We start from the raw sequence: 22,648 nt of genomic DNA, 5'->3' as shown, positions 1-22,648 counted from the left end.
ACCAGTATTAAGAGGTAAGGAGTTATCATCACACCAAGCTTCCAATCTTAGTAAGTCCTTTTGAAGTCTTATGCAGTGTTATGTATTGAACGTATGATATTTATTAAAAATGAAACTGTATAATTCTTGTATACATATGTATGCAGTGTATGTGTAAAATATTGGAATCCGCGGACAACTTGTTCGGTCGGTGTCTCAATTACGTCTGTCTTTTTCTCATACATGACACCCCTTAACACCCAGAGGCGGAGTAGAATTGTGGGGCCTGTCGCTCGCGCTTCGATCTGCGCGGTTCTTCCGGTGTTGGCGATGACGAGGCGACAGGCTGTAGATTCGTTGATGGTCCTGGCGATTGAGTCTCCACGACGTGACCAGAAGTACTTGAATCAACTTCATCAGATGATTGGATTGTGCTGGCTTCGACGTCTTCGGTTGACAGTATTTCGCAGTCGGAATCTTCTGATGCCACCCGACTACGAAGCTGGTCCTGATGTCGTTTGATGACCCTAGAGTCGTTCAACCGAACCTCATAAGATATAGGCCCAGTCTGATTTTCCACCAGGCCCTCGATCCATCTCGGGCCCGTCGAATGATTACGAACCCATACTGGACTGCCTGAAATAAAAGGTTTAGTACTGACAGGGTCGGTGACCTTACCGTAAACTATTTCTTGAGGTTGAATTTTGTCGAAATAAGTTTTCAGCTCACGATTGAACAGTAGCTCAGCAGGCGAGCGGTTCGTTGTTGAGTGCGGGGTGGTGTGTTGGTTGAACAAATATCTAGCCAGGCTGAGATCGATGTTTATGCCAGGCTCTGCTTTCTTCAAATAATTTTTGGTACTTTGAACCATTCGCTCCGCCTGCCCGTTTGTAGAGGGATGGAACGGTGCAGAACGGATATGTCGAATTAGATTGTTCTTCATAAAGTTCCTAAACTCCTCAGATGTGAAAGCTGTTCCGTTGTCCGACACTAGCTCATCAGGTAGCCCATGCGAGGCGAATATTTGGCGTAACACCTTAATAGCGGCCGCTGAAGTAGTTGAATTAACTACGGCCACTTCAAGCCACTTAGAGTAGGAGTCGATGAGTATGAAGAATAATTTGCCTCGAAAAGGACCTGCGAAATCCACATGCAGGCGGGACCATGGACGTTTTGCAGATTCCCAGTGGTGCGTTGTTGTTTGGGGTTGATCGTTGCGATTTTGTTGACATGAACTGCATTTCTTCACAACGAGTTCGATTTCCGCATCGATGTTCGGCCACCAAACATAACTTCGAGCAACGGCCTTCATTTTGACGATGCCAGGATGTGGTGCATGAAGAGTTTTCAAAATATACCCTCGAAGAGTAGACGGGATTACAGCGCGGTTTCCCCAAACTAGACATCCTCTATTTGCACTGAGTTCAGTTCGACGGCAAAAGTATTGATACAGCTTATCGGAGCGGTTGATTTTGCTGGGCCACCCCCTTAACACCCAGTTGAAAACTTTGGAGGGCTCCGTATTCTTAGAAGTTTGAGAGGCAATCAGCTGCGCGCTGACAACTGGTTTTGCCGATATTTCTACCATGAGAATGTCTTCGGTCGTCGTAGACTCTGCTTCAGACAGCATTGGACAACGGCTCAAAAAGTCTGCATTGCCCATTCTAAGACCAGCGCGGTGTACCAAATTGAAGTTGTACGCGCTGAGAAAAATTGATCGACGAAGCATTGTGTTCGAAATTACGTTGGGGACCGGTTTTGTTGTGGTGAAAATTCCCAAGAGTGGACGGTGATCGGTGACAAGCGTAAAAAATCTGCCATATAAGTAGTTGTGGAATTTCTTCACTCCAGAGACGAGGGCGACTGCTTCCCTATCTATCTGTGCGTAATTTCGTTCTGCCTTCGACAGTGTCCTTGAGTAGAATGCAATGGGTTTCTCCGACCCGTCTGCTAACCTGTGGCTGAGAACTGCTCCGAGTCCGTACGGCGATGCGTCACAAGTGAGCACTAAGGGCAAGTTCTCATTGTAATGGATAAGCACATTATCTGATGCGATCAGCCTTTTAAGCGTATTGAAAGCTGTTTCGTGTTGCTCTTTCCAAGTCCATCGAGCACTTTTGTCGAGCAAGCGGTGAAGCGGCTCAGCGATTGTTGCTTTGTTGGGTAAAAAGGCGTGATAAAAGTTGAGTAAGCCCAGAAACGCTTGGAGTTGCTTCTTGTCCTTTGGCGATGGTGCTTCATGAATGGCCTTGATCTTGTCATGTGAGGGTCGTATACCGAGATTTTCCAGTTTAAACCCCAAAAATTCGATGGATGGCACACTAAACTGGCACTTGTCCTTGCGCAAACGTAGTCCGGCCTTGTCGAAACGTACAAATATTTGTTCCAGTCTGTTTGCGAGCTCATCTTCCGATTTACCCATGACCACGATGTCATCAAAGTACGGCAAGACGCCAGGAATGTTTTGCAAAACGTTTTCGATGCAGCTTTGGAATATACCGGGTGCTGATGAGATGCCAAACTGCAGCCTGGTTACCTTGAATGCGCCTTTATGCGTTGACACGGTTTGCAGGAGTGATGAACGCTCATCAACCACGAGCTGTTGGTATGCCTGTGCCAAATCAATTTTTGCATAAATCGATCCACCTTCAATCGAAGCCAAAAGCGTGCTAACGGCTGGAATTTGATGGCAGTGTGGCTTAATTGCCTTATTCAGCGTCGATTTGTAGTCACCGCATATACGGATGGAACCATCTTTCTTTACCACGGGCACTATTGGCGTTGCCCAATCGGAGTATTCCACAGGCTCCAAAATACCTTGACAACATAAGCGATCGATTTCTTCTTCCACGAGGCCCTTAATGGCGAAGGGTATACGGCGTGGAGGCAGTCTCACGGGCGGCACCGCCGAATCGATTTGTAAAGACACTGGTGGTCCTGTGTAGCGACCAAGATCTGTTGAGAATAAATGATCGTAATTCTTCAGAATGGCTTTGATGCTGAGACCACTGTTGACGGCAAAAACTCCTTCTATACGTATGCCCAGTGCATCGAACCAGTTGCAACCAACAAGATTAGAGCCACCACTGTTTGCGATGATTAGCGGCAAGTTGTCAATTTTACGGCGGTTGTAATAAATTGACACATCGATGATCCCCTTGACTGGGATGTGGTTGCGTTGGTAATCGCTAAGATCCAAATCACACTTGGAAAGATCTGGCCTTCTGTTGGACCAGACGCTATTGAACGTAGATTCCGTCATGATGGTCACAGGCGACCCAGAATCCACTTCAAAAATACATGTGCTGCCATTAATCGTAACTGAGATCGACTTCTTCTGATTGACCAAGGGCGTGATCTGATTGACATTCTCTCGACGAGATGATTTTTTCCGCATTGAACCTGAACGAGCATTTGTTGAGTTGGATGAAGACGCTCTGTGTGAATGACATTCGACGCGCTGCGGCAGGCTCGCTGCAGATGCCCCTTAACTCCGCATGCGTTGCAAAGTGATTCACGATATGGACACTGCTTACGAGGGTGTGATCCACCACAACCATTGCATGACAGCTACTGGTTTCTGTTGACGGCGTTTTTTGTTCGTGTACGAAAACGATTGTCGTTGACAACATTAACTGGTTCACTGGGGTGCCTCATAGCCATAGCACTGATGGCTGCTGCCTCATTCGAAAGTGCACGTTCGATAACCTTTTGCACTGCTAGATCCTTTTCTGCCAGTAAGCCTTTCTGCAGTCCTTCGTCCTTCATGCCACATACAAAACGGTCGCGAAGCATGCGGTCGAGTGCCGTACCGAAGTTGCAGTCCACTGCCAATGTGCGCAATGCTGCTATGTAATTACTGACAGACTCGTCCGGATATTGATCACGTTTGTGAAAATGATAATAGGCCGCAATTTCGGATGGACGTGGTGAAAAATGGTTGGTTAGAATCGTTTTTATATCGGGAAGATTCAGATTACTAACCTGTTTTGGTGACGCCAATGATGCCAAGAGGTCGTAGAGTGGCGCTCCGGCCAATGTGAGGAATGCTGCCTTTTGACGACCTTCCTCTTGTACATCATTGGCCAGAAGGAACAAATCGAAACGCGCCATATACGTTGACCATTTATTTGGATGATTTAAATCAAATGGTTCCAAATTCCCAACTCCAGCCATGTTGACTCGTTTGACCTCTTGCAAAATAACTCGTTCAGTCTTCACAGTGAATGTGCTGCTATCAGTTGAGGAATGCGAATCACCGCTACTTTTTATTTGTTTGCCGTTACGATCCATGTGACTTGCGACTTTTTTCTGATCCAATTTTTATGACTTCAAAATATTCTTTGCGAATAAGGCGACTTACACAAGGTTGTGTGAATGTCAGTGCATTTTTGTATTTGCAAACGGTTCCTGCAAATTCAATGTCCTTGTTGTTGTGTGCCGGTAGGTTTTGTCGTTATGCTTTGTTTCACTTTTCGAGTGACTTACGCGCAATACGTATGTACATATAGTATATGTGTATGTTGTTTTTATTATATTATGTATTATATTATTGTACACATCCCATCCTCGTCGCCAGTGTTATGTATTGAACGTGTGATATTTATTAAAAATGAAACTGTATAATTCTTGTATACATATGTATGCAGTGTATGTGTAAAATATTGGAATCCGCGGACAACTTGTTCGGTCGGTGTCTCAATTACGTCTGTCTTTTTCTCATACATGACATGCAGTGAGCAACGTCTTCTGTAAATTTTGCAATCATTTGCATACATCAGACAACTTGACGTCACAAAAACATCGAATTTATCATTAAGAAAGATTAAGAACAACAGTGACCCGAGAAAGCTACCTCACACCTGTTATTGAATTCAAATGGCGGATAGTGATAGGATCATAGGAATCTTTAGACTCAAAAAATTCTGTTTTTTTTATTTACTTTTGAGAGTTGCTGCTTCGGTAATAGCATTTTTTTCATTACACAACTGAGATGGATTAAATTTGTTGCTAGGAAGAGTTATAGGCACATCAACTCTGGGTGAAGGTGGTGACTTTCCTGGTAAATATAAGGTTGTCAAAAAAGTCTTGCGGTATTTTTATTGAATTTTCAATTGTTCATAAAATTGGTTATATTAATGCGATTTAAGTCAAATATGCGCCGTTTTGTTCGATGACGAGTTCCCAACGAGATGCCAACTTCATAATGCCTCTCTTATAGAAGCTCGCTTCCCTATTGTCAAAAAACTCGGAGAGCCAATTTTCACAGGACTCTCTTGAGGTTAACTTCCGACTACCAAGCTCGTTCGCCATGGACAGAAATAGGTGGTAATCACTTGGTGCGAGATCCGGACTATACGGTGGATCTCCCATCCGAGTTCCCGGAGCTTCTGGCGTTGTCCTGATGGAAGACAGTTCGGCCTCTGTTGATCAAAGATGGTCTCTTCTGCATGAGTTCTGCATTCAAGCGGTCCAGTTGTTGGCCGTCAATCCAGGCTTGGCCACCGTCTGGGCAGCTTCACCGCTTTTCGACCACAACCGTTTGCATTTCACGTTGTCGTAAGTGACCCACTTTTCATCGCCAATCAATCCGCTTCAAAAACGGGTCGATTTTGTTGCGATTCAGAAGCGATTCGCATGCATCCATACGGGCAAAAATGTTTTTTTGCGTCAAGTCGTGTGGCACCCATACATCGAGCTTCTTTTTGAATCCAAGCTTCTTCAAATGGTTTATAACGGTTTGATGACTCATGCCCAGCTCTTAGCCGATGCTACGGCTGGTACTATGCCGGTCTCTTTCGATCAATTCAGCGATTTTATCGCAATTTTCGACGACAGGCCTTCCGGACCGTGGCACATCTTCGATCACCTCTGCACCAGACCGAAAACGTTGAAACCATCGTTGTGCGGTGGAAATGGAAACTGTATCGGGTCCATAAACTGCACAAATTTTATTGGCAGCATGAGATGCATTTTTGCCTTTATCGTAGTAGTACTGTAAAATATGCCGTATTTTCTCTTTATTTTGCTCCATGTTTGCGACGCTATAACTCACGAACGACTAAAAGCAAACAACAATTAATCAAACACGTGTTAGCACGTGAAAAGAGCTTTCCAAAAAGCTCTAGCGTGAACCGATGCAACGAATACAACTAGAACTACGCGCTTGCAAAGACAAGCTTGCGGAAATACCGCAAGACTTTTTTGACAACCTTATATTAACTTTTCCATCTACTTCATAACAGTTTTAATCGATTTGCCCTGTGGTCGATTTGCATCTGTATTGCCAAGTTGTAATTTTTTTTTTATTTCATATTCAATAATTTAAATTTTTTATAGGAGGTTGAGATTTTGAGGAGTATACTACAACATAAACTGTATCACTTAGGGTTTGACTTTTACAGAAAATTATTTTAAAAAGAGAAATCAAAAAACTTTGATTAAAAATTTTGAACTTGTTGATCACAACTTTTTAAAAAATTTAATTAATTTCATTTTTTTATAAGCGGTTTATACTACAACAAAACTATATGTCTTAAGGTTCAATTTTTTATAGAAATTTAAAAAAAAAATCAAAACAATTTTCATTAAACAAATTTCAATCTTTTTGATTTCAATTAAAAAAAAATCCGATCCCTTTAAGTATTATACGAAAAGTGAATGGCCTATAAATCTATAGACACCAAAGACTGTGACTAAAAATGTTGAAATTTTGACGTAACTAAATTTGCTGATTTATTTATCATTTTGCACAAAGTTTGAAACTTTAAGTTGTATGGTTTTTGTTGTAGCATGAGCAATATTTTAATTTCACTCGAAAAATTAAGGAGAAAATTAAATAAAAAGTAATAATTGGTGCATATAGTAAGTAATGTAGAAGAAAGAAAGGTATATAAGGGCACTTTTTCCTGTACCAAATAAAGTTTTCTATTAAGTGGAGTTTTTATCTACTAAAAAGTTGCTTGACAGCAACTGACGCAAGCGACAGACGGGAAAAAATTCACACATGTGCAGTAAGGTTACAGGTCTGCTTATGCAAGCGCGCGTAATTCAAATTCGTCAGGTGTTAGAAATGAAAAACAAAGTCGGATACTTTTCTAACAGACCTAGTAAATACCCGCAACTTTAGTTTAGTTGATTCTGTTCAGCATTTTTGATGTTAAATACGAACCTTATATAGGCAACTCCATTGTCGAAAATATCAAAAAGTTAAAAAACAGGATAGAGATTTATTTTTTCTCAAACTGAAATTTTATAACTTCGCCTTTAATGCAATAATTTTCGACAAACATATTAGTTTTAGAGAACATGACTTAAACCTCGAATTATATCGGATTTTAGTGAACGCCCCACGTCTTGGCCAAAATCTTTATTTTAATTTTTTTAATTTGTTTTGATTTAACTTTTTCTATTTTTTTTTTGTTTCTTTAACAAAAGTCTATGAACTAACCCTCACAAAATTCAGAAAGTTGTATCTAATTTTCAAGTTGTTTTCCAATTTTTAGTCTGGGTCTTCGCAGTTTTATAGCTGTTAAAATTTTAGTATAAATAAAAGAAGATTTGAAGTGTTTTAAATCTCGCATTCATTTTTTAGAATTTTTTGTTTTGTTGATGATCATACTGAACTTTTTTGTACATAAAATATAACTTTCATATGGACGAATAGTTCAAAAAGAAATTCAGAAATCAACGCGGTTTAACGTAAAACCTTAACTTTATTACACTAAAATTACAGGGGTAATAAAGAGGCATACTCAAAAATTTTCTAAAATTTTTTATTAAAATTGTACAAAGTTTTGGTGAAAATTTTATTAACTTTTCCGTGTTTCGGGTAAAATTAGTAGCTTTGATTAATATGTGATTGTGTCGGGACAATTAGCAAATACAGCACTAAGGCATGATTAAGTTCATTATACTACACTCGGGTTTTCATTTTAATTTTCTGTAAATCTACCAGACCTCCGAATAAATCTGAGTAGATCTTTTGGTGTCAAGTTGCCAAGGTGGTTGCTTCTTAACAAATCAGTGCCAAAGACCTTAAGCCTTATTCGAACAGAGGCCGGGTAGACGCACAGAAAGTGCTCCGCCGTCTCACCCTCCTCTCCACAAGCTGGGCAGAGTGCCCTGTCTGACATGCCCTCCTTTTCCATGTGCTTTGCCTATAGAAAGTGGCCCGTCATCAGTCCAACCAGTTGCTTACACTCCCTTCTACTTAATGACATCAGTTTGGTGCAGCTGTAAAAAAATTAGCATTGAAAATTACTTATAATTTAATAAGAAAAATTAGTTGTCAAAATGTATAATCGCAAGTCGTGCGGTTTTTTTTTATGTGTGTACGTAAATATACATATATAATATATATAATTGGCGAGTACACCCTTTTTGGGTGTTTGACCGAGCTCCTCCTCCTATTTGTGGTGTGCGTCTTGATGTTGTTCCACAAATGGAGGGACTTACAGGTTTAAGCCGACTCCGAACGGCAGATATTTTTATGAGGAGCTTTTTCATGGCAGAAATACACACGGAGGTTTGCCATTGCCTGCCGCGGGGCGACTGCTATAAGAAAAATGTTTTTCTTAATTTTGGTGTTTCTCTGTGAATGCCGAATTGTAATCACGCACCAACCCATTCGGCTACGGCAGCCGCCGTACGAAAATATATAGACTCCATGAATATATAGACTCCAAACATGAAGCCAGATCGGAGTATACAGGCGCTGTACCTCAAATAAGTACCGATATATATGAATCTACTTATAAAGTTTTTCAAAAAAGAAAAATATAATCATTTAGCTTTGACAGAGCCAAATTGGTGAATTTTGTGTTGTTCAAATGATTTTGAAGCTTAATTTTTTGCGTTAATTTAGTGTACGTCAAGTTATGTGTGCAGATTTTGTTTACTCCAGACTGTGGAAAACAAAGCCTACAATGCAGAAATATTTAATAGCAAATAGTTTAAATATTTTCCATTATAGCTCTTACAGTCTGAGCGATAGATCAAGTATCAGGATCGAAAATTGACACATTGACCCAGATCTTAATAGTTAATATAATTTTTAGAAACTTTGAGATGCAGCTCGTTTCTGATTTTCACCTAGAGCAAATTGTAAGATTTGAGCAAAAACTTTACATTAACAGATCATACGGAAAAATTTAAGATTGTTTATGTTTTTAAATATAAAATTTCTGTGCCCCTATTTAGAAACCCACTACATATTTGTCGGCATAAAAAATGCATGAATATGTAAACAGTTTTGCAACAAATCCGCAAAACCACATTTTCTCTTTGTACTCTTTAATTGACATGGTCAAGATATTTGCACACACACACACACACACACACACACACACACACACAAGTACACAAGCGGAAAACCACACTAACTGTAAAGTTTCACGTTTGAGTTGTGCAAATTAAGTGTAAAAGGAAAATAATAACGAAGTGAAAAGAGAAACAAGGGAAAAACGAGATACAAGGAAAAGCCAACATATCATGAAGAATTTAAGAAGAGGTCAGAAAGGAATTGCGATTTAAGAAGAGTATTTATGTATAAGTATAATAAACATATCTACGTTTTTATATGTTTTGACAGAAGAAATTTAAGATGAAATAAGGTAAAATGCAATGACATGACATTTTAATTAGCTGAAAGCAAAGGATATAGTTTTCTTTGTTAATCCCGCAAATATCTGTCTTTTAAATACACATCGCAGCATGCGAATTGTTTTTTGCTTTGTGGTAGAACTAAATATCTCCACATTCGTTTTATAACAATCAGATGTTTACTCGAACTCACATAAATATGAAATTTTGAATTCACATCTGTATCGATTTCATCATTTGAACCACTGCTAATTGCCTTAGGGATTTCTCACAGCAGCGCATTTTTTGTAATTTGGAGAATATGTATAATCTGAGTATTGGCTCTCTCATCTACGCGCGCAATAGTTTTCAAACAAAATCCCAATCAAACTTCTCACTAACGTAACAGAAACCAACCAATGATACTCCTTTCTTTTATTAAAAAGTAGTCAGAATTTTCAAGAAATTGGATTTTTTTTTGCGTTTTCTTAAATATCTTAAAAGTATTGCGGGAAAATGTGAGGTGAATCCGGCAAATACTTTTCGCGTTATTTAGCAATTAATAAAGGGCGCTCGGGTGTTCCGGAATCGATAGCAAAACTTCAAAAGCATTTTTCGAAAAACTAAGTTTTTTGAACTGGCGATCTTCTTCTTCTTAGTTGGTGCGTTAACCGCTTACGCGAGTTTGTCGAATTTCGATGTCAATATCATCGGCATACGCCAACAATTGTACGCTCTTATACAAAATTGTGCCTGCGCGATTAGGTTCTGTGGCTCGTACGATGCTCACCAACAGTCACACGACAACGAGTTACCCTGTCTGAAACCTCCTTCGGTACCAAACGGCTCGGAGAGGTTGTTCAACGTCATCTTGCATAGCCGTATTAGTTTTGTGGGGATACCAAATTCAGACATCGCGGCACACAAGTAACTCTTCTCTGTACTGTCGAATGCAGCTTTGAAATCGACGGAAAGATGGTGTGTGTCGATTCTCCTTTAATCGGTCTTTTCCAAGATTTGGCGTATTGTGAATATTTGGTCGATCGTAGACTTTCCAGGTCTGAAGCCACACTGATAAGGTCCAATCAGTTGGTTGACGGTGGGCTTCAGCCTTTCACACAATACGCTCGCTAGAACCTTATAGGCGATATTTAGAAGACTAATCCCGCGGTAATTTGCACAGATTGCAGGATCGCCCTTCTTATGGTTTGGGCAGAGCGCACTTAAATTCCAATCGGCGGGCATGCTTTCACCCGACCATATTTTGCATAGGAGCTGATGCATGCACCTTACCAGCTCCTCGTCGCCATGTTTGAATAGCTCAGCCGGCAGTCCGTCGGCGCTCACGGCTTTGTAATTCTTTAGCCGCCTTATTGCTATTCTCACCTCATCATGGTCGGGTAGCGGAACGACAATTCCGTTGTCAACGATTAGGACATCGGGATCTTCACATTATTTGTGACATGCACAACTGTCACTATTTAGCATGTTCGAGAAGTGTTACCTCCATAATTTAAGTATGCTCTAGGTGTCAGTCACCAGTTCGCCGTCTTTGTTCTTACAGGAAAATGCCTCGGTCCAGAAACCTTCTGTAAGCTGCCGAATTTTCTGGTAGAATTTTCCTATTGCCCGTTGTTCCTCGTACTCACGTATTTCGGCCTCTCGTTTCTTCTGTCGGATAATACGTCGACATTGGCTCCTCGGATCATAAGTACATCTAATACACTAGAAGCGTGTCTTCCATCTATCACAACATGATCGATCTGGTTTCGCGTTTTCCGATCAGGAGATAGCAACGTTGCATCGGTGTGTATTTTCTTATGCTGGAATCTGGAGCTGCAGACTACCATGTTTCGTGCACCGGCGAAGTCGATCAGCGTCTGTCCGTTACCGGATGTTTCGCTGTGCAGGCTGAATTTTCCGACTGTGGGACCAAAAATTCCCTCCTTGCCCACCCTGGCGTTGAAGTCGCCAAGCACGATTTTTATGTCGTGGCGGGGGCAGCGCTAACAGGAACGCTCTAAGCCCTCATAGAAGGAATCGTGCTTCTCTTCCGTCGGGGAGTGGGCGCAAATTAGCGAGATGTTAAAAATCGCGCTTTGATGCGGATTATTGCGAGACGCTCATCCACCGGAGTGAACGGCAGTACTTGACGACGAAGTCTCCAACACCGAATTTGTGCTCCTTTACATGGCAGCTGTAGTAGACGTCACTAGGTCCTATGGATTTCTTGCCTTGCCCCGCCCATCGCATCCCTCAAATCGTAATCCTTAGTTCGTTTGCAGGAGTCGCCATAAGTGTAGGAAGTTCTTTTTTCTAATAGCGGTCGTCCCTCGGCAGGCAATGGCAAACCTCCGAGTGTATTTCTGCCATGAAAAAGCTCCTCATAAAAATATCTTTAAACTGTAGGTCGCTCCCTTTGTGGAATAACATCAAGACGCACACCACAAATACGAGGAGGAGCTCGGCCAAACACCTAACAGAAGTGTACGCGCCAATTATTTATTTTAGTAGAACGTAAGAATTTGTTGCTCATAGACTTTATACATTTAAATAAATAAGTAAACAAATATATAAATGCCGTACACTTGAAAAGATTAAGAACATAATTTTTTTGGTTTTTTTTTATACACGAAAATTTGCAGTTATAGTCAAACACCTTTAAATTTCCTACTTAGAAGTCAATCCCCAGTCAGGTTCTTTAAATATGAAAAAAAATTGTCAATTTAAAACCTGAACCTTGAGTTTTTTCTTAGATTTTATTTTTAAGTAAACATTCATAGTATCTAAAGCAAACAAAAAAAAATCCATAAAATCGTTGTAACCTCTTAAATTAACAGTACACGCCTTCCCAACAACAAGGGCAATTAAGATTTTCTGCCTAATAAATCTAGAAATACTCAAATCAAGTCAACTTGTGGTGCTGGGCCGCCTACAGATTCACGCTCGTTTGGAAGTTAGCGACCAGTAGAATGAACAACCGAAACAACAACAAAAATGAGCAGCCAACAACCAACCAAGTATTGTAATAGTCGTAAAAACCAAATAATGATTTCCTAAAGTCATAGGAAATAATGATCATGACTGTGATTGTAATTGTTTGTGGTAGGCGTAGCTGAGTTGGGTCAAAGCAGTAAAAGCTAATGAAACGTAAACAAATGAAAAGTCTACGTAAGGGGTGAGTAGTAAAAGGATTATTGAGTGTGAAATTTTTAGTGAAATATTGAGAAGTATGTGAATGAGAACAGTAAGAAAGGAAATTGCTTTTTATTCAAATTTATAGCTATAATCAAGTTCAAGAGGCTGCCGTTCAAATGTACGATGAAAACTGGTTGCAGTGATATTAATATAAATTTTATTTTTTATTTAATTTCTGAAAAGATATGTTTGAAAAACTATACAGTGTAATGTTATATAAAAATAATTTCTTCGAGACGCACGGTGCGTTATCTAACTAAATGGTTTTTCAATAAGGGCGGGTAGATGTTGACATGGAATAAAATGGCGTTTGCTGTGTGGCACGTAGCGCCGTCCAGCTGGAACCACATATCGTCTAGGTCCATATGGTTCAATATGGGCCATAAGAAATTGGAAGGGCCACCACGTCTACCGAAAAATGGGCGTAATGCGCGCAACGTTTGCGTTAATGAACACTCATTTTGATAATAAAGTTTTATCATTTGAACGTGCTGTTCAATCGTGTAACTTGCCATGATGATTTGGCATAAACAACTGAATAATAAACAAAAGATTTGACAGATGTCACCAAAACAAAATGGCTGCCACAGGGCGCCAAAATCGACCCGCGCCAATTGCAAAACCCTTATAACGCAAGGACTTATTGACAACTTTTACAGTTAATTTGTATATTATCTAATTGTAATAATTTTTCAATGAAAATATAGTTCAAAACAATTCTGATGTGCACTTTTTGGTATGACCTTGAGCTCTCTCAGCGATTAAATTTTTGTCTCCTCAATTGTCACAAAACGCCGCCTTTTCATGGGTCTCTTCAATCTTGGGAACAGAAAAAAGTCGCAAGGGCCCAAATCTGGTGAATACTACTATAGCTGAGGTGCGATAATGGTGTTGTTTTTGGACAAATAAACTCTCACAAACAGAGGTGAGTGAGCAGGTGTATTATCTTGATGCAATAAAAAAAAATTTTGTTTCCACAATTCCGAAATTTTTTTCGTATTGCTTCACGCAAACGGCGCATAACTTTAAGGTAATACCCCTTATGTACCGTACGACCTTGTGGTAAGAACTTCTTATACACTACGTCATGGTAATCGAAGAAAACAGTGAGCAAACCTTGACATTTGATCGAACTTCGCGTGCTTTTTTTGGTCTTGGCTCTCCTGGACTTTCCCATTGGGAAGATTGGGATTTGGTTTCGATATCAGAGTCATATACCCGTAATCGGCACCAGTTATGTCCCCTCTAAGCAAATCTGGATCATTATTGACGTCATTCTACAATTTCTGAGCGATGCTCATGCGACGTTGTTTTTGGCCACTATGGAACGAACATCGTTGCCTTGCGCTTCAAGCCCAAAATTTCCGAAAGGATTGCATGACATGAGCTAACCAATACGCCGACATTCTCAGCAACTTCTCTAATTGTGATTTGACGCTTCTCCATAACAATTTTCTTCATTCTCTCAACATTTTCATCGGTTGTTGGTGTTGTAGTTCCTAACAGAATTCAGGTATGCTGGTCAAAAAGTAAAAACCAAAAAAAAATATTGTATATAAAAAAAATTTTCTATTAATAAAAATCAAAACCTATATCTGCAAGTGCAAAATAAAACCAGATTATATAAATAAATGAAGGTAACGTTTTTCTAGCACCTACTCGATAACTTTATGCACAACTATCCAAACTATTCAGGCACTTACATACATACTAAAAGTACCGATATCGATATGCAATCGGAAAAAGTTTGGCTCAAAAAATTCTTCGTTAGCAGAACGTATAGGAAACATATGGCCCTCACGTAAGCATGAATTGTAGATAACACGCAGTATGAGTCTGCTTTTGTCTACGAGAAACCGCTATGAAGCTAACAAGCTGCCCAATTGACCGGCTCGTTGACCTGCCAATCAACCAATGGAAACTGACCCGCTTGCTGTCTGATTGGCTGACTGACTGATAGTTTAACAAACTTTTCAACGCCAATTGTTGAAACTTTTTTTCTGTATGATTTCATACCTTTCTATTAAATGTAATATAATAAAATAGATGTAGGCATGTATGTATGCACTTATGTGTGCGCAATTGCTTCTGGTGCGTTCAGGGTCACAACAGAAGTTTAGTTGGGCAAAACTCACTTTTGGTTGCGGGTCAGTGAGCATTCATCAATAGTAGCATCTCACACAAACATCTGGGCTTAGAAACATACCCTGAAGGAAATATATATTACTAATTCGGTGATTTTGTGCATTCTTAATGAATTTGAACGAGCTTGTCATACTCCGCACTAGGATGTTATAATTTTATTCATATGACGTTTGTAGTTATAAGAACGGGGTGAAAATGAGCGAAAGTGTTCGATAGCCACATCTTCCTTTTTCCAAGTTAATCTGCGAACAATAAAGAAATCATGAGTTCAAGAAAAGATATAAGATTGAAGTAAAATAAAAAATGGGCTGCGCCACACCCATTGTGCGTGGATATAAAGCTCGGGTACATAAAAATCGGTTGGGATCAAATTTAGCATCCCTTACTCGCTTCTGGTTTAATTTTTTTCATGCAAGGAAATGGTCTCCTCATTTTAAGAAATGTGAGTTACTTTCTAGAGTATTTCGCTTATTCGGTTTGGTATCTTTAAGCAAGAATTCTGGGTATGTGTCGTTTAATATCTGAGTACTTCGTTGTACGATTGTAAGTTTATTCTATTCATGAATAAGGGCTTTTGTGAGCAGATTAATATTTATGTAGTTTCCTGCAATATTGTTGAGATAAAAAAATGTCTAGTTTACGCAAGCCCGCATAGTAGGAACATGGGGCCAAGTTGCGTTATAAAGCGTTGCCTTTTAGTCAGTCTTAGAAAGCACATACTTTCAGGGACGAACTCGGCAGCAAGGCCACCATTTTTTCGGACCTACATACAGCATGCCTCACCAGCGGAAAGTTCCCAGCGAGTTGAAAAATTCAACGTCTGGTTCTTCTGGTTAAACCTAGTGAATAACCCGACCTGCCTTTGTCACACAGACCCCTGTATAAGCTGGGCACAGAAGAGAAGGCACTCGAACGCACTGTCAGCGAAGGACTTCAGGAGCATCTAGAAAGTCCAAATGGTTTCTCTGGTAACCAATCCGGCTAACGAAAAGCCAGGCCTACGGTCGACGCAATAAGAACGGTGGTAGAACTAGCACAAAGGGCTATAAGCGCGGGAAGGTCTACAAGAAAGTTTTGCGCTGTGATCGCCGTAGACGTTAAAAGTACTTCTAACTCAGCAAACTGGCCCAGTATCATCACTGCTATTAAAGTCTTTAACGTCACAGCCTACATTGTCCGCATTATCAGCAGTTATTTGAGTGATCGAGTCCTGCGATATGACACAAAAAATAACCAAAAAAAAAGTACAAGGTCTCCGGAGATGTACCGCAATAATTATTTCTGGGACCAACTTTGTGGAAGGTATGTACGATAAAGTTCTGAAAGTGAAGCTTCCAGCCAATGCCGAAATTGTGATATTTGTTGATGATATTGCCCTGGTGGTAGTTAATAGAATACAACGGGGGTAGAATTTAGCCGAGGTGGGAGGCTTGTTATAGTATTAGTGGGAGTGTGCCCCACATACTACTGACATTACCGTATCTTTGAGATGCTTCTGTTTTGATTTAAACCTTCTTCAAAAAAAAAAAAAAAATCTGATAATATCTGGACACAAATGTTGTTGTTTGACTTCTAGCGATCATTCAAATACGTACACAAACCGAAACGAACTCGGAAATTATACGACTACCCACAAGCGACTGCAATAAGAGGGTGTGATGGGCCTAAGCTATATTATTTTACAAGGTATATGAATAGGAGTTTCTCATAGGGATGGATTGATGTTGTTTTGGCGACATCCATCAAATCTGGTACACTTTTTTAGACTTTGATACCAAATCCCCTCCGTTAGTTACATGTTTCAGCAGCAAACACAATGCAAAAGCTTTAATATAAGCAATTTAAGCGCATGGTTTTCTCTGGCAGAGGTGACAAACTAATATTTATATATTATATTGACCAACAAGACCGTGTCATTTGAGCCCGGAAGATTTTTTCTTGCTCTACTGGCGAACCGAAATGTGGTGAAAAGGGTAAAAAAGGTCAATAACATTCTTTACGATCAATACTTTTTTGTGGTACTCTGGTGTGGTGGACCGCGACTAGAAAACCTTCAAACTTTGCACCCAGGACAAAGATTCAACGACTAGCAGCTTTATGAATTACAGGGGCGCTAAGAACAATTCCAAAGGCGGCCTTCGAATACATACTTAACTTACCACCGATAGATCTTTTTGCACAAAACCTCGCGCGAAATCTGCAAGAATACTCAAAACCCTAAAGGAACTCTCATACAGGACTTATGGACGGGTCTCAATAAACCAGAATAATATAGGTAATACGGACGACATGGCTACTGTTTTCAAAGGGAGAAAAAGGTTCAAGATCACTATCGAAAAAGAAGGATGGTGTAAGAGCTTTACTTTCAACTTTTATATGGACGGTTCTGAAACAACTAATAGTGTGCCCGGGATATACAGTCCACAGTTAGATCTTATTGAAAGCGTAGATTAGGCCGAGCTTTTCGTAGTTGGAAAGGCAGCAGACCTAGTCTGTGATACTGCGGGAACCAGCTCCAAAGTTAGCTTTTAGTATAACGCCCAAGATCGTTCTTCAGAGAAGGATGGAGTAAAAGGATTAGCAGTGAATTGTAAGCTACATTTCTATTGGGTTTCAGGCCATAAGGACATTGAAGGAAACGAGAGGAAACGAGATAGTAGATAATATAACAAAAAACGGAGTCCCTCTATCCTCGGATTTTGTCCAAAGTCAATAGGAATACTTTGCAACGAACTAGACGAAAACATAATGAAAAAATTCTACACAAGATGGGCGAGTCTGCCCATTTGCATAAATGCAACGATTATTATAAGATAGGAATTTAGGACAGCGAGGAATGCAAGCAATATAGGGAAACTGTAGAGCATCTCCATCTAGGAAGTCTTGCGTTATGCAAAACAAGCTCAAAATATCTGTGGGCACCACAGTTTGATGGATGGGAAGACATCTCAACAGTGGGTAGGAAATGTATCCTTTAATTAGCCAAAGAAATAAGCACTATGCTGGTACTATTTAAAAACGCATAACTAATGAGCTCCATCTGATATCGTTGTAGACCGAACCGTTCTAGGCGTGACCCCAAGTTAACCGGGTCAGCAAAACCTAACCATTTTTATGGGACTTTATGTGGCCGCAATACAAATTCACAGGAATCTATGCTGCAAATCCATTAATAATAGGTCCTCACGAACCCATGCTACAGTGTGACGTGAGGCAGTGGCAAGCGTTTGCATGAGGACATATTCCACACGTAGGCCTCTCAAAGACTTTTGTTAATACGAGTACCTTACACTCAGCTTGTTTTATTGCCTCTCAGCTAAGACCAGTTCTTACTGAAATATCCTATAGTTCACTGGGCAGCTGTTTCTGGAACGTATTGGCGTATAATTATATTTCATATTTCTCGTTGCGCCTGAGGCAAATTTTATTCAGTGGGTGTATATTTCATATTGCGATTTTTTTCTCAAATAGTTCTCTATCGAGTTTTTGATTTAAAACCCGGGATTGGCATGCCGTGGGCTTTATAATAATTGTTTATTTAATTAATTTACTGACTCCACTGCAAGCATGAAGGAAATTGTGTTTAACCTGTAATTCGTTTTGTTCATTTTTGTGTTTGTAAAGGGTTTTCCAATAAGAGGGTTCTGATATTCAATGAAAACTGCTATTTTTTAACATAAATGACCGGATGTTTATTTCATTATAAAGAGGAAGGTACGCCGTTAACAGTGTAAAATAACATCAGACAAATGACCGCTACGACCATGCTTACAGGACAATATCCTTTGCATGAAATTTTCCATAACCGAATTGCAAAGTGGCTGCCCTATGACCTCGATAGCCTCACGAATTCCATCTTTGAGGTCTTGAATCGACGCTGAGCTGTTGGCGTAGTCCTCCTCTTTCACGTGGCTCTAAAGAAGAAAGTCACAAGGTGTTAAATCACATGATCTCGGTGGCCTTTTGTGATCACCTCTTCGAGGGATAACACGGTCCGGAAACTTTTCCCGTAAAAGATCAATGGTTTCGTTGCTTGTGTGGCACGTAGCGCCGTCTTATTGAAAATAAACGTTGTCCAGATCAATACCATCCAATTCCCGCCATAAAAAACCGTTAATCATCTCTCGATAACGCAATCCAATTCAAAATAACACCTGTTATTGGAAAACCCTTTATATCTAAATTTGAAACGCCGGCAGCCACTCAAGTTCCCCGATATTGATAAGCTGTAAAACATTGATGCCCTGTTGTGATAAGAATACAATAACAAAAGAGAAGAAACCAAATATTTCCTTCATTTAATATTAAAATGCAAGCAAATTCAACACAAACACGATGTGAAGCTGCAGCTGTTTAGCTATTTTTGAACTGATGAGAATCTAGTTACATGTACACTAGTTTCCATTTGGTATAGTCCCGTGCATTTTTGCCTGAGGGGATTGAAATTCTAAATTTATGTTTATTAGTCTGCTGTAGTGGGTTGTGCTGAATTTGGAAAATATTGTGCTTTAATTTTAGAAAAGGCAATGGCAAAGGCAAAGGAAAAGATATGCTATATATGTATATATGTATATGTATGTACGTTCACCCTAAACCCTGGCCGATGGAAACCTATAAAAGCCATTCTTAGATGTGCATGCCCAGATATTGTATGAAAATATATAACATGTAAGCATACATATTTGCAAATCTTGCAACATACATACATACACATAAAGACATAAGGGTGTGACAGGTCTCCACTTTTGATTTACTGTAGAAGTGCGTGAAAGTGTTCCATAGCAGCAAATTTACATAATAAAATCAATTTGAATCTTTTTAACAACTCAAATTCCCTATTCAAACGACTGAAAAGGGTGCGGATGGAGTGTTAAAAGGTTTACGTTGAGGTAAATGTGTGCTAAATATAGCAAAAGGTGGACTATTTTCACATCCTCATCACATACCACAGTTAAATAATGAACTCATCTATGCTTACTCGTTATGTTAACTCCCTCTTGGTGATGGTGATTGAAGTGTTGTCTGAGTGACACAACTCATACGCAATTAGCACAAAAGCTGCCAATTTGATACACCACTTGTAGAACCACTGGCTTACTTACAGACATGATTGATTTATTACCATATATCCCTCCAATACATAATGACTACTTTCAAAAACTTGAAAAAAGTTAAAATATATTAATAGTAAGAGTATAATTTATACTTATAATTTATACTAAGCAACAGTCTCATAGCAGCTTTGTGCAAATTTGAATTTATCGTTGGGCTTTTCTGTTTGTGTGATATTTTATCTTTGACTCATTCGCTCAGCGTACTGCTTCAGAATGAATCCATCGATAATGCAAAGGCATCGGCAATGATAGATACGCTGCTTGCAACTTTTCAAAATCGAAGAAAAGAAGCTGATGCAAACTTCAGAAGTATTTATTCAGATGCCAAAGGACTGGCACAGAAACTTGATACTCCCGAACAGAAACCAAGAACTTGTGGACGACAAATGAAACGCGTGAATTACAGCGTCAGCACTTGCGAAGATTACTACAGGGTTTCGGTGTACATTCCTTTGTTGGATACCATCTTCAAAGATCTTAAATTACGTTTCTCAAGACAAGTTCTAGACGGTTTCCAATTGAGTTTGCTGCTTCTTCTAAAAGTATATGCGCTTAATATGACTGAGATTGAAAATCTTATCAGGTGTTTAATGGAAAGATTCAAAGGACTCATATCTAATGACATCGTACAACGTTTAAAGGTCAAAGGCGAGTTGAACCACTGGAAATGTTATTGGCAGCAGAAGAGGAAAATGCCAACAAATAAATTTCCAACCACTACATTGCAAGCTTTGGAGAACTGTGATGTGGAAATATTCCCGGCTATTCATGCTTATCTCCGTCTATTTGGCATACTCCCCGTGACGAATGCAAGTTCCGAGCGCTCTCTTTCTACTCTCCGCTGCATGAAAACGAGGCTAAGGTCAACGATGCTACAAGAAAGACTGACTGATTTGGCTTTGCTATACACACACCAAGACATTGAAGTCAGTCCTGAAGCAGTCATTGAAAGATTCGCAAAACTCGGACCTCGTAGTTTCGTTTTATAAGATAATTTTACGTAGAACGTTTATTCAAAACAAAAGTTCAGAATTCAATGAAAAAAATGTTGCCCTCCCAAATATAACCTCTGGATCCGCCCCTGGTATAAATAATGTTGGTTGAATGGTAAATGCTGAAATAAAGCCTTTTCATTTTGTTCTTTTTTTTTATATTATTGAAGTATTTAATAAAAATTTCATAAAAATAAATTGATTTGTTTCAATTGAGATCCTGTAGTTAATATTTCGTAAATGTAAGATTTTTACTTTTTGGTGACTTTGAAAGTGGTATAAGTCCTTCTGAAGTCATTTGAAGTATACATTTTTGTTATTCACACTTAAAATATGATTACATTATAAATTTAAATCAATTTAATATTTAAAAAACTTAAAATCAGTGCTTTAACATATTCCAATATTTTTCAAACCATTCAAATCCAAACCCTTAAATATCTCCATATAATATAAAATGGACTAACTTAATTTTTTTCAATTTCAAACGCTGTTAATAAAATGGTTACAAATTTAATCTTCAAAATAATAGCCATCGCTAGCGACACATTTTTCCCATCTCTCAGGCAATTTGTGGATGCCGCGCTAAAAAAAATTGGCCGTTTTTGACCGCAAACTAAACATCGAGCCAATTTTTCGCTTATTCGTGAGAATTGAAACTGCATGGCCCATCGATGCAAACAAATGATAATCGAAAGGCGCCAAGTCTGGTGAGTAAGCCGCATTCCCCAGCGTTTCCCAATCGTACGTCTCCACCAATTCCCGGGTCGCTCTTGTTCGATGTGGTGGTGCATTGTCACATTGTCAGTTCATGCGGCACCCAAATCATGCCCATGTCTTTCAAACGTTTGGAAATAGTTTTTTGGTCACTCCCAACTGCTCTGCCATCATTTCTTGCGTTTGACCATCATCTTCACCCAAAAATGCTTGCAATTCGGCGTCCTCAAACTTTTTCGGTGGCCGACCACGGTCCTCGTTCTCCACGCTAAAATCACGACTTCGGAATTTTTCAAACCACCTGAAGCACTGTGCTCTACTTAGACCATAAGCTTCTATAAGCATTTGATGAGCTTGAGAAGCGTTTTTCTTCAATTGATAACAGAAAATCAACGATGTCCGCAAATCGTAGTTTGAAGGCCCGAAATTCGACATTTTTAAGAGCGACAAAAATGCATTGTTGTATGAAACGTAACAAACAATGAACTGAATATTGTTAACAGATGACAGGCGAAAAAAAACAAGACATTTGGGAAGGTTTAAAAATACTCATAGCGACATCTATGGACTAATAGCTGAACGTCTCATTTCATGGGTATACACCTGGTACCCCACTTTTCAAAATGATTCAGCCACTGGTTTAATAATATACAAATATTGCTAAAAAAAAGCTATGCGTTTATAGCGGGTGAAACCTACAAAATTGCCATACCTTACATAGGTGATAAGGTAACTTTACTTCTATAGGGTGGGCCATGTAAAATTTGCTTTTTGAATCGGCTATAAAATCTAATCAATATTTTTATTTTATTTTGAAGATTGAACATTGTTATTTATGAATGAAAAATAATATAGTTCAAATGACTGCCACGACTGGCTTTACTGTAGGCCATTCGATCAACCCAATTTTTAAGCACATTT

The 22,648-nt window shown here is 39.4% G+C and overlaps 1 protein-coding gene across 1 annotated transcript; it reads right to left on the bottom strand.

The window, feature by feature from the left end:
- Positions 1-232: 232 nt before the first annotated feature.
- On the bottom strand, positions 233-3,376 carry LOC128861144 (uncharacterized protein K02A2.6-like). Its single transcript, XM_054099099.1, has one exon. It carries the CDS (start codon positions 3,374-3,376, stop codon positions 233-235), a length of 3,144 nt encoding a protein of 1,047 aa, XP_053955074.1.
- Positions 3,377-22,648: the final 19,272 nt, after the last annotated feature.

Source organism: Anastrepha ludens, chromosome 2 (assembly GCF_028408465.1).
Source record: "Anastrepha ludens isolate Willacy chromosome 2, idAnaLude1.1, whole genome shotgun sequence".
Lineage (NCBI taxonomy): Eukaryota > Metazoa > Arthropoda > Insecta > Diptera > Tephritidae > Anastrepha > Anastrepha ludens.
Note: the sequence above shows the minus strand (reverse complement) of the source record. Positions and strands in the feature narration are given on the sequence as shown.